We start from the raw sequence: 17,887 nt of genomic DNA, 5'->3' as shown, positions 1-17,887 counted from the left end.
CCAGGGGCGGCGAACCCAACCGGGAACCACCAAGATCACCAAGGCCTTGTCCAGACGGATCTTGCAGAGGACCCGAGGGATCGAGGGGAAAAGGGGGAAAGGCATACAGGAGACCCCAAGGTCAAGGGAATGATAGAGCATCTACCCTCCAAAACCCCGGACACGGATGGAGAGCGCAGAAGCAGGGAAGGAGAGTATTGCCCTCGTCCGCAAATGGGTCTAAATAGGGAAGGCCAAATCGGTCCACCAGGCGCGGAAAAACCAACAGCGTCCAGGAGAGGGCAGACATTGGAGGGAATACCCGACTCAGGTGGACTGCTACCACATTCTCCGGCCCTGGGAGATACATCGCCTTGAGAGACAGGACTGTCGCCTCCGCCCAGGACATCAGCTCCAGGGTCAGCAACCAGAGGGAGTGCACTCGGCAACCGTCCTGATGGTTGATGTAACCCCTCACCACCTGGTTGTCCGTCTGAACCAAGACATGCTGACCCTGGAGAGAGGGAGCAAACTCCCGGCAGGACGGCCCTCAACTCGAAGAAGTTGGAGGAGCACCATGACTAAAGATGGTCCCAACGACCCTGAACCGACCAAGACCCCAAGGTCGCCTCCCACCTGAGATGACTGACATCGGCCGTGACCACCCAGGATGGGGAGACCAGGAATGGAAGACCCTCGGAGAGGTGGGACTCCACCAACCATCAGCCCAGGTCGGACCGAATTTGTGGGGACACCAGGACCGGGACCTCGTAGTCCCCCGAGCAGGGATCCCAGAGAGACAGAAGGTGTTTGACCAACGGGTACAGGTGGAGGCGAGCCCAGGGGAGAACATTAATGGTGGCTGACATTTACTCCTGAACCCTCAACCACAGACGCACAGGAGCAAAATCCTGACCCAGAAGAGCCCCCAGATCCCGCCAGAAGATGTGCCAGCGTTCCAGTGTTAAGAACGCCCTCCCCTAGAGCATGTCCAACCGACCCCCAATAAAGACCAAGTCCTGGGTGGGTGACAGGTGGGACTTCCTCAGGTTGATCAGGAAGCCGTGGGCAGAGAGAACCCCGCAGACCCACCTGACCTGCAGCGTCCCCTTGGAAAAAGAAGAGGCAGAAATTAGCCAGTCAATCAGGTATGGAAACACCCTGATCCCTTCCCGGTGAAGAATACCCACCAAGGGGGGGGGGGCCAGGATCTTGGTGAACACCCTCGGGGCAGATGATAAACCAAAAGTAAATACCTGGAACTGGTAGTGGCTGTCTCCCACGCAGAACCGGCGGAAACGCTGAGAGGCCGTATGGACGGGCACATGGAGGTATGCATCCAGCAGGTCCAGAAAAGCGATCACCTCCCCCTGGACCAGAAGCAGCAGAATCTTCTGCAGGGAAATAATCTTGAACTTAGTGTGGGGATTGAAATAATTCACCGGCATGAAGTCCAAGACAGGCTGAAAATCCCCAGACACCTTCCTTACCAGGAACAGGATGGAATAGACTCCGTATCCTCTCTGCGACGGTGGCACAGGTCAAGTCAGATGGCCCCCTTGCCGAGCAGATCCTGGATGCCAGCCAGTAAGGCCACCCGTTTGACCGGAGAGGAAGACAGCGGGGTAGCATGGAAAGCGTCTGGAGGAGGGAGCTGAAGGTGATGGACAGACCTTCTCTCACGATCCTTAGAGCCCAAAGATCCGAGACAGAGGATTCCCACACCGAGATGGAAGTGGCGATGGCGTCCGCCCACCGGAACACCACCGGGTGATGCCAGAAGATAGTCAGGATTTGGGAGTGGAGGCCGAAGCAGCCGGCTGAGACCGGGATTTGGAGAAGAATGGGGTGCCCCGGCCGTGACCCCTACCTCGAAAGGGCCCACTGCCCCTAGCCGTAGACGAGGTAGAAAACGCCCTCTTGGGGCCAGAGAAGCGGCCCTTGAAAGACTTGATGGGAGCCAGCAGCTTCCGGTCCTCAGCTGACTTCTTAACCATGTCCTTCAAAGATGGCCTAACAGCTTCATCCCCGAGAAAGGGATCTTCATCAGCAACGCCTTTTGGGCAGCCTCTGCCTTCCAGTGGTGTAACCAGATTTGACGCCGGGCCTAAAAAGCGACACCACCAGCCGTGGCAACGGCACCCAAAGTTTTGAACTAAATGTCTGAAAGCAGTCGAGTCTGTTGCTCCATCAGAGTCAGGGTTGGAACCACATCAGCCCCCTGGTCCAGCTGCTCCGCCAAGGACTGAAAATCCTTTAACAAGGAATGTACCGGGTATGACAAGTAGGCTGACGCCCGGATGGAAAATTGGCCGCCGAGTAGGCACACTTGGCCGCGGCCTCCACCCGCTTGTCAACCTGGTCCGAAGGCGAGGCCTCCTCAGAAATTATGGAGACCTGCGAGGCCAGCCCCGCCATAAGAGAGTCCACCTTCACTGATGGAGGGAAGTCCTTGGCAAAGTCCTGTATGGTGTAGCATTTGTCCAGGTACCTTGGGAAGGCTTGTTTATCCCCTCCAGCGTTCACCCTCAATCACCTTCCTAATGGAGGAATGCAGAGGAAGTGACTCTGGCTCCTTGCGCTGGTACTGCAAGAAAAAAGTCCTCCAAGAGCTCTGCCGCCGCTTGAGCCGGAAAAGCCAGTTCTCCTTGATGTGCTGGAGTACATCACGCAGTTCCTGATCCTGGACATAGCGCCCTCGGAGGTCGTCCTCCTCTTCCCCTCCGCATCAGACACTGGGGAGGGTCCACGCGAGGACGTTTTGGGGAAGAAGGACCCTGCCCCCCCCCCCCCCCCCCCCCCCCTCGCGCTGAGCAAAGGCAGCTGACACCGCAGCTTGGATCATGACCTGGATGGACTGGAAGGACAGAGCCTCAGCAGGAGCCTGGGAGCCTGAACCAGCCCCCACCGGGGAATCCCCCCTGCTCCATGGTCACCAATAGTGGAATCACAGGAACAAAAGCAGTACAACTGTGGGAACAGCCAAGACTGAATGCCCCCACCGAGTCGGCGTCGGAATAAATAGTTTGGACTGGCAGCACCTGGTCGCGTGGGAAGACGTGCCCGACCCAGCCCCCGGAGGACTGGTCAGATACTCTGAGGCCAGTCGTCCTATGTCCTCCAGAATTGCGAGGATTCCCGCCAGAGAGGCCAGAGGAGTGCAGTCCATGGCGGGCACCAGCCGTGACCAAGGACTGACTCCGTCCAAGCCGGTAAGCGTCAGGAGAAACAGACGTGAAACACCACAGCCGTCCGCCAATCTTCCCTCGAGGGGCTGGTGATTGGCGCGAAACAATGCGAAGCCCCTGTGTGCCAAGCAAACGAGTGGGGGTGCGGCCACGATGCACAGATCACCGGCCCCCACCATGCCAGACCAAATTCAGTCTGTTTCCTGGAGGCCTCCACCCAGTGTAAACTGGAGACTCTGGGAGAAGCCTCCCCCAGACCCAGCGTGGAGACCAAGCCGACACGAAACTAAAAAGGGGGCCCGACAACGAGCACCGGCCGCCCCCCCTGTAGACTCGAGGCTCGCTAAGGCAGAGCCTAACCGGTCCCGTAAGAAACCGGGGTAAGGAAGGGGGGGGGTGTGAGGTCCTAGAGCAGGACCGCCAATCACAGACCCACGTACCTGGTAAAGCAGGAACCACTTACCTGATGGCGCATCTGGAGAGTAATCGTGCGCAGAACCAAAAAAACAGGCTGATGGGTTTGGCCGGCCCGCCTCTTATAGAGGTCAAGGGTGAAATGGGTCGGCCATATTGGGAAGGGAAGGGTAGGGAGGCATGGGAGGCAAACCTTTTGCTTTGGAGGGTTCTGATGTGGAGCTGAAACTCACTTCGTTTAGTCATGTGGCGAGGAAGACTAACAAGGAAGTAATATGAGAGCGCACAAAGCTTGAACAGTAATGTGAATGCTGATTTGGGAAAATGTTTTATTGTTCAGTGGGATGCAACAATGGGTTCAGGTTGCTCATACAATTTTTTTTTTTTGTCATGCTGGTTTTTGAATGAAAGGTAATAGTGGAGATTAAGTGGGGCGTCACATTTTATGGGCGTGAAACCCTCGGGGTGCATGTCGGATAGCTAGACATCAGTTTATTGTTCATGGTTGATTACTCTCGTCATTGCATCTAATTTAAGGCATATCATAGACTTAATAAGAGCCTTCCAGCTGCATAGTCGTAATTGTTTTATTTTTACTCAAACATGTATATATTATTTTACATTTTATTAAAAAAAGACACTAATAAAGCAACCCATCCCCACTCATTGTCCGCCTCGTCACCCACGCTGAAGATTAATTTAAAAAGACGCATACATTTGAATACTACACACTGGTTTGTATCATCTCGGCATACATGTCTCTACACTTCATTATACACATAACCATTTGTGGTGTGCTCCTACAATGGCATTGTTTTGTATTTCACAACCAGCACAGTAATACTTTATTTCCTTAATTTCCATTATTTACATTTATAAAAGTGACGTACAGTAGTGAAAAATAAGAACATTAATGGAAGGTTTCATCTGATTTCTTAGTGACTGTCTCCAGTGTGATTTCCCATGCTTGTAATTTTATACGTTTCGTCGCTTACATGATAGCAAACTGTAAGGTTGACTGCTCAAATATTGGCCATCATAAGCATATATATCTCGTGACAAGAACCAGCTACTTCCATGCCATTAACTGCCCCTTATCACCTGAAATGTTCGGCTACTAGTCTGTAGCTAGTGCAGATAGGAGATGGGGAACACCTCTGCCTTTCACCTCATTTCAACCACCTGTCTGTAAATTAACATGCTGGAGAAAGAGCTGGTAAGATAGGTGTTAATCTTAAAATAGAGTGATTCACAGGAGTTGCTAGAGATGTTGGTATCTAGGTGACATTGATATTGTGCCTTATAGATTACCACCAAGTCTCCTCCAGGCATGCCTGCTCTATCCAGTCTTAAGGATTAAGAATTTGGATGGAATGTCATCCACTAGATCGGGGCCCAATGCTTCATTGTAAAAACTCAGTCAGGGTTGTACACCCACAAAAAAATCTCCTAGTTCTACCTTGTGTTTTATCATAGATGAAGCATTGATTAGGAACTCTTTAAGCGAGGGTTCCAACCTCCCTGTATCTTCACATAGCCCAGCTGGTTTAGTAACACTATGAAAATTACCCAATGAACCAGTTGGCAAATGGAATGTCATAAAACCCCATGTATTATAAACACTGTGCATATGCTCATACATTTCAACAAAGCTAAATGCAGTACATAGGTTAGGCTTACCCACTCCACCTGGACTCAGAAGCTGCATTCTAGAGTATTCTATGGGAGAAGATGTGCGAGGGCCGACCGGACCAGAGGTCTGGACGCAGACGGGCTTGCCTTTGGAGTGTCTTCAACCTGTCTGTGATCTCTTAATTAGCATCTCTGTCAGAACATTTTGACTGATAACTATCTGAAAATGTCCTCCTGACATGCAACCAGGAAGTGGGCAGCAACAGGCCTTTTGCTCCACCACAATCGGATCACCCAAACCTCAGTGGACCAGGGAAAATGTAGGCAAAGTGCAGTGTAACATACAAATATTCCGTAAATATTTAAAAACATCAATAAAAGACCAGGAACATTAAAATTATTAATTATTGCGTGTTAGCCGATCATGAGCAGGTCAGTATCAATCCGACTAATGGTGCATCCGCACTCTAATAGCCCTTAAGTAACAGAACGGCTAGAGTGTTAACTATCCGAAAATGGCCCCCTGCAATTCAGCCAGGAAGTGGAAAAGCAACAGGCCTTTGCCTCTACAATAATCTGTTTAAAAGGTAGGCAAAGTGCAGTGCAACATACAAATATTTAATACATGTGTAAATATATCAATAAAAGACCTGGGAATATTAAAATTAGCAATTACTACTTGTTAGCCACTCATGAGCAGATCTGCATCAATCCGACTAAAATATTAATCGTGCTATCTCTGGTTTGGGACCAGGAGGAAAAATAGTTCGACCATTCTTTTTAACAGTCATTAAAAATGAAATCTAGTGGTAAAGTTAGCTTTTTAAAAGTAATAATTAGGAAAGTAACTTCTAGAAAGTTATCTTTTCCCTGCCTGAATCTCCGGTAGGCTAATTTGCATTCGCTCGTCAGCAACAGCTCAGCCAGTGCTTGACATTTATGAAGTGTGAAAGTGCTCCAAGAGGAAAGACCATGGCTTGTGTGTTGGGAGGTGATTTTCTTCCCTTTGCAGGAAGACCAGTAAAGGTGGCATCAGGAACTTCATTTACTTGTAAAGGGATTGCCCTTTCTCAAAAAAATGAAGTGAAGTTGCTACTTGGCCAATTGGAACGGGACCTGGATTGGACATTGCTGGTGGCCTGTGGTGGCGAGAGAACTAGCCCCTAAGTACTGTCCCTGAGGTTCTGGGACCATTGGCTGTGTCTAACTGGACTTCTCCATTAATCTGAAAAAGTGTGAGAATTCTGAGTTCATTCTGCTAGAGGACCAGGACCAACCACTGAAATCAATCTGGCCAAGGTGCAGCTTTGCTGGGCCGAAGAAACCTGTTTCTCTCATTTCAGCCGGCTCGTGGCAAGACGGTATCTGGCCTCTTGGCACTCATCATCTGATACAGCCTGCAGACTTGCTCCGCTGGATGATTCTGAACACCAAAAAGGAGACCAAGTCAGAACTTAAAAATCAATACAGGGTGAAGGCTCCAAAAGTATCCAACCAACAAGCGGACTTCCTGGATGCAAAATGTGAACTTTTTCCACTCGGAGGTTTTCCCTCCAAACTAACTGCTTTAGCAAGAACCCATCCGACAGCTGATTAGTTTCAAAAGGACTTCTTCAGATACATCTTGCAACCATTCTTCACTGATAGATTTTGACTTTAGATCAGCACAGTGTATCGGACCTTTGCTGTACCACAGTCTACCTGAAATTGCATCTAGATAAGTCACCCGCAAAGAGTTGTTACTGATTATTGCGTTACTTTTTCTTAACACTTTTCCTCTTAAAAATAAAAAAAAATCATAGCTTCTGTTCTTATTGAATTTTTGCTGTTTTGGTGTGATTTTATTTTACTCTATTTTGAATAAATTGGAAAAGTTTTTTTTGTGTGTTTGCATTTTAACTCTTTTGGTACTAGTAAATGCTGTACACATTTTTTCAAAGTTAAGCCTCTCTAATCTGTGCTATAACTAACAGGGGTTGAGCTCTGGTTTGACATGTTGGTGACTTTATTACTTCTGGTGGACTGCATTCCAACACAAACCTATCACCAGCAGTATTGGTTTTCTAATTTAAGTCCAATTTACATATTCGTTTACGCATGTGGCTTGATCTGTCTCGTGCTCACTGCTTTATTACGGCTTTCGCTAGCTGAAACCTTTGGGTTATCTGCATTGACCTATGCCAGCGATAAACAATTGAGAGTAAAGTTTGCCTTCTCAAATGTACAACTCTGTGCAGGCTACCCGCCAGTGCAGTGGTCTCCAAACTTTTTAATGCCACATCCCTCTCCGTGTGGAAAAAAAATCGTTGGGGTCCCCCTCAAAACGTTTCACAATTATTCTATTAAACTGACAATGTTTAAATGTGTCTAGACTTATTTAAATAGTGCAGTTAAGTTAAAATACATGATTGCCAAACATACTATTCTGAGTATCCATAGTGTGATTATTAGAAATGGAAGTGGGGGATTTGAAGTATATTCGGAGTCCCTTCTCTTTTGACCCGTTATCTCGCCCCCCTCTCCCACCCCCAAACCTACACCCCCTTTGAAAACAAAGTACTGTTATCTGCATAGTGCTTCTTTTGGCCAGAGCCTTGTGCCATCCCTCCCTGGGATCACTTGACATCCCCCTAGGTGGGCCTTCCCCCCCCCCCCCCCCCCCCCCCCCGTGTAAAGACCCCTGTGCTAATGGATGGTGGCTAATGATATGCTAACACACATCTCATAGGGAGGAAAAAGGAGCGGAGTGAAACTTTACACACTGAAACTTGGAGATGAAGAGGAATGTCCAACGATCCCAACTGCGGAATTCAGCAAGGATTCGGATTTACTAGCTAGATTGATTACCATACCAGATTTGGGTAACACTCCACTACCCACCCCCCCCCCCCCCCCACCACCAACTCCAGCGTGGAATCCCATTTTAAAATGACTTGGCATCTAAACGTATTACATTTACAAAAAAATTAATCGCCAACCTTTTTGCTGAAATTGCTACTACCGTGGGACCTCCCTAACTTGAAAAAAGCACTAATTGACAGTATGGTAAAACAGGTGGATGGAGGATGTGGTCAGAAGGGAGATTCACAGTAGATCGTGATAAAGGGGCAATTTCACAGATCTTCTAGCCTGTGCAACAATCAGGCGAGCGAGTTGAAGATTGGAGACCAACAGAAAAGAGATTGTGAGGTGGAGTAAATGAAATTAGAGTGGGTAAAAGCTTGTTAGCTTATTTCAAGGGCATCTAGTAATGCATAATTTAAGTTGATACTGTGTAAAGTTTTTGCATCAAGTGTACACTACCCCTAGCACAGTGTATAAAATAGGAAGAGGACACACAATGGAGGGTCTGAAATGCAGACACCTACTGGCCACATTCATACATATGGTTTGGGAATGTGCTTTAATTTGTGGATTTTGGGATATTGTCATTGACGTATTAGCAACAGTCCCTGAAAAAGAGTGAAAATATTGGTACGAACCATAGCCAGGAGAACGATTACCATATGAGTCCAGACCCACCAAAAGGAGTGGCCACGGGTGGGCTAGAGATGAGGAAATATATGTAAAATTGGTCAGGAAGGATGAGAAGTAGACAACCTCAGGGACTGAAAGCAATACAAAAGCACAAGTTCGGACTCTCAACCGTACAAGATTTGTTTTGAGAACTCCAACTACCAGCCTAGTTAATTATTGTTAATATGAACAACACAAAGCTATTATTGTGGTATGAACATAACCATGTACCGTTTGGAAATGTGTGCAATTTGATAACTGATAAATAGACCTTTAAAAAAGAAGATATCAGATATTGAAGAACTAATTTATTAATTCAAAGATATGTGGTGTTGGTTGCGCCTCAACATAATCTTTGACAGTGTTCACTTAGCCTTTTGACCATGTGTTTACTCCAGCATTTTCAGCCTAATACCTGCTCTATCCTCTTTCATTAGAAGTTACGCACACATTGAGGGTGCCATAAAGACGTCCTATCACATACAGCATTCCAGTTAGCAGCTCATGTCTCCTGCATTTATACCTTCCATGACTAAACATGTTGTTGACTTCTGTAAGGACTGCCACTGTTACAGGACATAAATGTTAATTGTTACTATTCTTTTCTTTTCTCATGGTGTAAAAAATTGTTACATTGACCTGCTTTTAAATATTCCTAGTCTAAACATTTTCTCATTTTTAGGAACTTTTCGTTCGGTATTTGGCTGCTTACTCCTATAAGAATGGCACCGGGAAACAGAAAAAAGAGCTAACATACGATGACCTTTCCAGCACAGCAGAAGAATCAGATGTGTTTCAGTTTCTTGCCGGTATGTTGAAATATTTTTTGTTGTCAAAAATCTTTTTTTTATTCAGCATCATATGCAATACAACATTCAGAGTACAGTAGGGTGCACAGATCCCAGAGTCAAATCCTTCAGCTAATGGAAGTCCAGTTGCACATAACACTAGGTCTGGTACAATCCCCCGGTTATCATCAAAGCTGAGAGCCATTTTGTGTCGGGCTTACAACCCTAGCTAAGAACCTCACTAGGTCTGGTACAATCGCCCTGTTATCATCAAAGCTGAGAGCCATTTTGTGTCGGGCTTACAGCCCTAGCTAAGAACCTCATAAACAACAGATAAACTAATAAAAATCTAAAAGCTTGCCCCAACCCTCCCACAAGCCATACCCTGGTGGTGGTGGAGCCCCTACAGGAGCAAAGCAAGTCACACGGATGTATCAAAAGAGTGTGACTACCAGAGCGGGGCCTGAGCCGTGAGAGAAGTGGCTGGTGCTGTAGCCAGTTCGTGACTGGGAGGTTAGAATTGGAATAGATGCATGGACCTTAATGAGGGAGGGCAAACCGCCGAGGGTAGGCCCCTAGACAAGTAATGTCTTAATGGGCCCCATTTAGTTTCAAAGGTCTTAAAATCATCCCAGGAGAACTCCGCAAGGTGCTCCATAGAGAGAATTCTCCACAACCAGGCATGCCATAATGAGATCTCCGGCGTGGCTTTCTCCTTCCAGGCAAAAGCTATCGTAAGTTTCGCCGTCCCAGACATGCCCACAGGATAGCCTTATTGGCTTTTGTTTGATGCTCCAAGTTGGGATCCCGAATACCAAGTAAAACCTCCTCTATAGAAGTCGGGACGGGGTACCCCAGGATGTATTTAATATGAGAGGATATCTTCCCAAAAAGGCCGGATACCCGGGCAATCCCACCAGATGTGGCAAAAATCCCCCTGCAACCCGCAGCCCCACCAGCAGAGATCTGAGGTGTCAGGGAAGATCCGTTTGAGTTTGAGTGAGAACCAGGCTCACCCCGAGGGCCGTTCAGAGCGCGGGCGCCATTTTGAGGTCCGGCACGGCGCCACGAGTAATCCTCACTCCGCCAACAAAGACTAAAACCGCGAAAATGCCACAAAAGTCCTAAGCTGCCAGCAATGTTATCCTCCAGTGAAGTCCAATCCCCGCACTTCCTTAATTCCCCTCAGGCGGCGAGCATACCTCTGGGCGTGCCTCCAGGTCACCCTTGCCGTCCCACGATGGCGCGCATCCCGCATCAACCCCTCAGGAGATGTGGCGAAATATCGGGCGAACAGGAGCACATCTAGGCAGCCTCTGCGGAGTCACAGCCCCGGGGATGGTCGTCTGCATCCGTGTCAGCCTCACATCAGAACTGGAGCCTCAGAGCTGGCAATGGATTGCGCCCGTACCGGCCAGCGTCTCTCTCCGCACCAAAATGGAGGCCGGTCCAGCCCTGCGTCTGCTGAGGATCCGTTCTCCTGTCACGGAACTGCCGGCAAAGCCATCCGCCACATTCCCGATCGGTTCTGCAGCATGCCCCGCAGCGGCAGTCCGTTTTCGACTCTCTACCGGTCCGGTAAACCACTTAGGGCAGCCACGGGGGTACGGAGCTGAAGCGGCTCACGTCCGCTTAGCCATCTTGCTCGGTATGTTGAAATTGTAAGTTCTAATGTAGAACGACCACAGGGGACCACTACAAAGTTACGGAGCTTAGTAAAACTTTTTAATTCACTATGTAGGAGTTACCACATGTTCAGGGTAGCATTTTGATGTTGTGGTGCTTTAATGCCACCAGCATGATACCTTTCAGTGGTACTATTGAACTCGTTTGAGGGACAGCAAGTTAGTGGAGACTTCACACTGGTGCAAACTCAGTGGAAGGATTTTCATCTGTAATGTGAACTTTTACATCACCATTTTGGAGTGGCAGCCTTTTCATTCATGAGGAAGCTGTTGCTAATGAGGGATGTGGCTGACTCCCTAAAATGGCGGATGCTTTCTAAGCCCGCTCCGCATCCCTTCCCCTAAATATTCTGATTTATCTACACAACTCGGGCGTCTGACAACCCATCCATCGCTGCAGATGTAACCCTACGTCTGCTGACTCTTCTGCCCGGATGACCGCCGGCCCGGCTCCCTCGAGGTGTACTTGCTGGGGCTGCAGCCCCGTCGGGCACTGACACAGAAACTCGCCTCTCCTTTTGCTCTCTGCCCCAGCCCTTGTGAGTTGGACGGCTGCGAGCGGAGCTGGGTGCACCGTCTCTTTGGGCTCTGCGGCCATGAGGCGCCCTCACATCAGCGGTGCCGTACAGACATTTTGCTGGGGTCTGCGCCGGGTGAAAAAATGGACAAAGTAGTGTCAGACTTTACGCTGTTGAAAGAGACCATCAAAAACTCGCTGAAAGGGTGTGCGAGACTGAACTTACTCTTACCAACTTGCGCCCCTAGTCTCGCAACCACACCGCCACGCTACAGGACCTGCTGGGGCAGGTGTGCACCTTGGAGGACAAGCTGGACGACGCTGAGGATTACTCGCGTCACAACAATGTACGAGTGGTGGGTCTGCCAGAGGGCGCAGAGGGCCGTGACCCGATCACTTACACCGAGCGCTGGCTGGCGGGGCTACTTCCTCTGGGAGTCCTGTCTTCGCAATTTGTGGTGGAGTGTGCACATAAGATCCTGGCTCTGCCTGGAGCCGGTCTGAGGCCCTTCCTGTTTCGGCTATTAAATTTCAGAGAAAGAGACAGTCCTCAGAGAAGTCAGGAAGCTGTCAGGAGTTACTATCCAGAATGCTTCTATCATGTTTTTCCCGGACTACACCGCTCAGGTTCAAAGGCGCAGTGCCGCCTTCATTGCGGTAGTGAAAGATGGTACCACCCGCTTTTTTGACGCTCCCTCTGACGTTTGGGATTGGCTGGAGGAGGCAGGCCTGGCTGTGGCGACCACACCTGCTGAGGCCCCCCCAGCACCCAGACGCTCCAGGCGTGGCTGCGGAAGGGGCGGCCTACTCCGTTGTATCCCTTCGGATTGTGCCCCGGACCGTGAGCACATTCTATCCGAGCACCAGGAGACGCTGTGTGCGGTGGCAACACTCCACAGCACGAAGCCCACTCCTGAACCAAGACTGTCACCACCTAAATCACTCAGCGAGGAGGGCTCGCTGCAGGTATGGTCCGGGAGCCCGGATTTCCCCCTTCCCCCTGTTGTCACCCCAGTCCTCGGACAATATAATTTGATTGCTGTGTCCGTACTGTTTCCCAGTGGGTGGGTTGAACCCCCCCCACCCCCCCCCTTTCCTCCTCCTGTATAATACCCTGGCACACAGTTGGTCATCGGGATTACATGTTGGGGAGGCTGAGGGGTCATGCTGTATGTTGTACTGGGGGATACCAAAGGGGATAATGGACGGAGCTTTTAAGCAAATCAAACACTGACCCCCAGTCAACTGATCTGGGCTTAATCCATCATCATTCTTTAGCTCACTCCACCACCACAATTTAGATATGGCCATATGCAAATCAGTCTGACCCTATGCCTCATGGGAACAGTCCAGCCCGAACTTCCAAGCCATGTCTTCCCTGGACCGGAAACCAGCATCCTGGGACCGGTTTTGGGTTTATAACCCTCATCAGCCAGGCTATCTGAAATCCAGTGGCAAAGTGAGCAAGGGACCAACGTCTGGGCATACCCTGCCAACTTAGAGCGAACAAAGCAGACGGGTATGCCCAGACGTGGGTCCCGTGCTCTCCATACCACTGGAATCAAGCTATCCTGGCTGAAGAGGGGTGAAACCCTGAAACCGGTCCTAGGATGCTTGTTTCAAGTCCAGGGAGGACCTGGCTTGGCAGTTCAGGCTGGACTGTTCCCATGAGGCAGTGTCAAGACTGATTTGCATATGGCTTGGTTCAAACTGGAACGGCATAGTGAGCAAAAAAACAATGGATTTAGGCCCAGATCTCTGTACTGGGGTGAATGTATGACATTGTTCTGCATTCGGTCCATCAACTGTTGTTTTTGCGTATGTTGTACTGGGGCCGCCCGAGCTCTGTATTATGGCCTGTCCTGGCATTGTACAGGGTCTCACCATGTTAACAGTATAAGATATCTCTCCCATTTGCTCGATCCATCATTAGGGGATAGGCGTTTGACTTTGACAACACACGCACCCCTCAGCCGTAGTCACCTTGTGCGTTTGTTGCCATGGTTAGGCTCCCCTGTTTGGGTCAACTCCCCTTGCAAGTTCGCTCTTGCAAAGTTACACTTATAATGCCAGATGATGTCATTCCCGAATACTTGCTGTTGCATTCACTGAGATTCCCGGTGTCTGTCCGCTCTTCCCTCACAGTACCACACCGCTGACTGAACCCAGACACTACTACCATCCTTTATGGCCAACGTTAACCTGGAACGTGAGAGGCATTCACTCCGCATCGCACAGGTACTCCATCTACGCATAGCTACAGCATAGGTCCACTGGCATTACACTGCTCCAGGAGACACATTTAACTTCCCTTGAAGCAGAGCGGCTGCGCCGCCGCTGGCGGGGTCATGTTTATAGCACAAAGTTTTCCTCCCTAGCGAGAAGTGCTCTCATTTGAGTGAGGGCGGGGGTTTCCTGCGAACTGGAGGAGGTCGAGGTTGACACAGAAGGCAGATATGTATTCATCAAAGGTCCACTAAACGGCCAGCCCCTCCTTATTGGTGCGATCTAAGCTCCCAGCGTAGACCAAAACTCCTTTCTAGGCAGACTTTCTAGATTATTAACCTGCTGGAGCGGCCTGCCCTAGATTATAGGGGGGTGACTTCAATTCTGTTCTTGACGTCTCTCTGGACCGCTCCTTCCTGCCCCTGACATGCACCTCTGTGACCTCCAACGCTCAAGCTCTGCACGCACGGCTCAATCACTGGTCCTAAATAGATCTGTGGCGATACCGCCACCCTGATGCCTGTCTCTACTCCTACTACTCACCAGTTTCATGCTCGTTTGGACCAAATACTCTGCTCTCCTTCCCTACTTCTATTAATTCAAGACTCTGAATACCTAGGCCACACACATTCCGATCATAACCCCCAGCTCCTGAGTCTTAGCTGGGACAGAGGGCCTCCCCTTGATACCAACCTGGCGTCTACAACCAGTGGCGCTAGAGGATCAAGCTTTTTGTGGTTCCCTATGCTTGGCGATCTCAGGCTATTTTGCACTCAATGGAAGTTCCACTGGTTTCCCAATGGTCGAGTGGGAGGCCTTCAAGGTCACAATCAGGGGACTCTGTCTAGGCCTCACTTGGAATATCCACAAACAGCTGAATGCTTCCCTCTGTGCCATCGAGAGCAAACTTCTCGGTTATGAAACCTCCTCAGTTACACAACCCGAGGCTGACACTGGCTTGGACGAGCTACACAGCAAACACGATGAGCTTCTAGAAAGACTGCGCTGCCACAACTACCTAGCTCACTCAGCGCACTTGCACTTCACATCAGACAGAGCGGGTAGGCTGTTAGCGTATTTATTATGTCAGGAGCACCCCTACAAACCAATACACCCCATACGCTACAACCAAGGCAGTATATACCATATGCAGCTCGATATGCACACAGCCGTGACCAGACACTACGCAGCACTCTATAAGTCTACCACCCAAGGGGACCACTTGCAGATCAGTGCCTTCTTGGGTCCGATTGAACTGCCCATAATTTCCCTCAACCAATACATGGCGCTTGAGTCTCCCATCACTATTGACGAGGTGCGCAACGCTTTCACAACACTAGCAATGGGGAAAGCGCTGGGTACTGGCGGGCTCTCTACGGAATTTTACAAGCTGTATGCTGAAGCACTGGTTCCCTATCTCCAAGCCCCCTATACTTCTGCTCTAGAAAGCTCCTTGCAACCGGCATCACTGCGCTCAGCCAGTTTAGTGTCCTTGTTGAAGCCAGGCAGAGACCCCTCAGCAATGTGCTCCTACAGACCGTTAGCTATTCTAAACGCAGATTACAAAATCTTGACGAAAATACTTGCAAACCGACTCGCGCGCCTCACCTCTGCCTTGGTTCAACCGGACCAGATTGGGTTTATCCCCGCTCGTAGCACCTTCCTCAATCTTCGTCGCTTTTTTAGAGTTGCAACATATGAGCCGCGCCGCACCGCTGGCCACGCTCAGGGTGCCTGGTTTTATTTTTTTTTTTTATTTTTTTTTTTTTAAAAAACCTTTATTTGTGCATCTTAAAAGAACAAATACGGGCCTACAACCGTCAGGCCGGCCACGATACAATGAAGCACTGATACCCACATTACACCCCCCGTGCGTCAATGGTCAGGATTAACAACGAGTTATGAGTCACATACTGGAGATATCTCTGACACCCGGGGAAGGAGAAGTGAAGGTTAATTTTAAGTTTTTAGATTATTTTATCAAAGAAAAAAGTCAATGAAGGATAAGAACAAAGGAGATTCGAGTCCGCAAGATAGCCTCACCACACGGGAGAGCAGCAACATCAGTAAGAACAACAATGGAAGTAAAAAACTCAGACAGTGAGGCGGTGCAGAAATATAACAGGATAGTCACATGAACAAGTACGCACCCCTCCGGAGCCGCCCCCACTTGATCCACCCCACACCCGGACCCCGAATCGAAGAAAGTAGAGCGCAGAGACATAGAAGAAAAAAGGCCCATAGAACTAATTAAGAACAGAGTATTATCCCCCCACCCTACACCAATGCGGAGGCTACGGCCTACCCCCCCCCCCGACATAGTGCCTGTCGCCCAATGAACCCGAAATATAGAGAAGAGAGAAAGTGGGAATAGAGTAAAGAAAATAAGAAAACAGAAAAGAAGGTGGGGAGGAGCCCACGGGACACCAGAGCGCCCCGAACCATCAGCCAGTCCTGGCCCCCACACACTGAGAGCCCACTACTCCAAAAAACGGCATGCGAAGACACCATGGCACCACAGTGTAAGCGAATGGACACAAGTCGCGATGAGTGCGCGCAAAACAGACATACAGTTCCAGTCCCAGGCCAGCCCGTCCATAAACCCTGGCAATAGAAGTCAGTCTAGCCCTGGCCCGATCGCGGGCGTGGGATTAAACCAGCCCCTGCATGAAGGCCCCGTGTCCCGAGCAGACAAAGACAAGATGGCCGCTCGTGAAAGGATGGTGAAGTAGGATCACGAAATGGCCGCCAACCATCGGTTGAGGTCCCTCTTTGCACCACATAAAATCCAAACCTGGCAATTAAGGTACAGGAGTTCCACAAAAAGTAAGCCGTGGACCACCGCGGACGGTTCCTCGACGCCGTTAGGTATCGCTCAACAGGATAGTCCAGCGGACGCGGCGAGGCAGGCAACAATGAGGCAGGCAGCCATGACCAGGGGGACAAAGTGTCCGCAGTTGAGGTGTAGAGCGGTGTACCCTGAGCGCCGGGAGCGCCAGGTGAAGGCATCAGTGTAGCACAGTCATACACCGCCGTTGCGTCCCCGCAAGTGGACAAAAGCACCGGGAGATCCACGCCCTGTAGATGACAAACAGTGCGCTCACGACCCGCAGCCGACAGTATGGGGTCAAGCCGCTCACTCAGCGCTTGCAGGCCAGCGCACATCTGTAGTTGGAAGTCCCGCAGGGCAGCCAGAACGGAGCCGCATGTCGGCAGAGGCTGGGCCCCCACAGCGGCAGCAATCCGGGACGGCACCGTGGGGCTGGTGTCCGTAAGAGGGAGGGCGAAGTGGGCAGCGGGCGAGACCAGAGTAGCACCCCCCAGCCTCGAGCAGGCACTCAGCGCCATGTTTTGCCGCTATACGTTACAATGGCCGAGGGGGGGGGGGGAGTCGTGGCAAGGAGTCAATTCCCCTCAGGTCTACGCCGCAACGGGAACGGCCGACAATCGCTTCTCTTCTCGCAGGTTCCCCTCGCCGCTGGCTAGGCAATAGGCGAAGGGGGCAGCAGCATCCCACAGCGCGGTCATCAGAGCGGGGCCGGAGTCACGCCGCACCGGGGCCCACCCCACAGCTCCAGCCCGGCCGGCACAGGGTGCAGAAGGTGTCCGGCCGTCCCTCTCCGGGCTCATCCGGCAGCGATCCGTGGTGCGAGGGGAGATCGGGACCGCGGGGCTCAGGTTAGCGCTCGCTGGTCCGGTAACTGCGGAGCTTCCAGGGGGCCAGCAAAGGCCGTAATGGCGCAGGATTTCAGTGCCGAAGACAAAAGCACCCAGAACTCGGGCATCCGGGCGGGCTGAGACTCCGGGAAAGCGGCAGCACGGTCAGCGCGTCTTCGCACACGTTTCACCTCGAAAATCGGCGAGGATGGGCATCAGGATAGTAGTCCGAGGCCACGGACCGACGGAGCCGGGCGCTCAAGCGTCTGCTCCGGTCGCCATCTT

General features: G+C 50.5%; 1 protein-coding gene across 1 annotated transcript in view; it reads left to right on the top strand.

Annotated features, from left to right (window-relative positions):
• Positions 1-17,887, top strand: part of CHRAC1 (chromatin accessibility complex subunit 1) — a 61,229-nt gene that overhangs the window by 24,705 nt on the left and 18,637 nt on the right. The window contains exon 2 of the mRNA XM_085604861.1: positions 9,412-9,538. Coding sequence (XP_085460987.1) covers positions 9,412-9,538 — 127 coding nt within the window. The remainder of the gene's footprint in view (positions 1-9,411; positions 9,539-17,887) is intronic.

Source organism: Triturus cristatus, chromosome 5_1 (genome assembly GCF_964204655.1).
Source record: "Triturus cristatus chromosome 5_1, aTriCri1.1, whole genome shotgun sequence".
Taxonomy (NCBI): Eukaryota; Metazoa; Chordata; class Amphibia; order Caudata; family Salamandridae; genus Triturus; species Triturus cristatus.
This window is presented reverse-complemented; position numbering and strand designations above follow the sequence as displayed.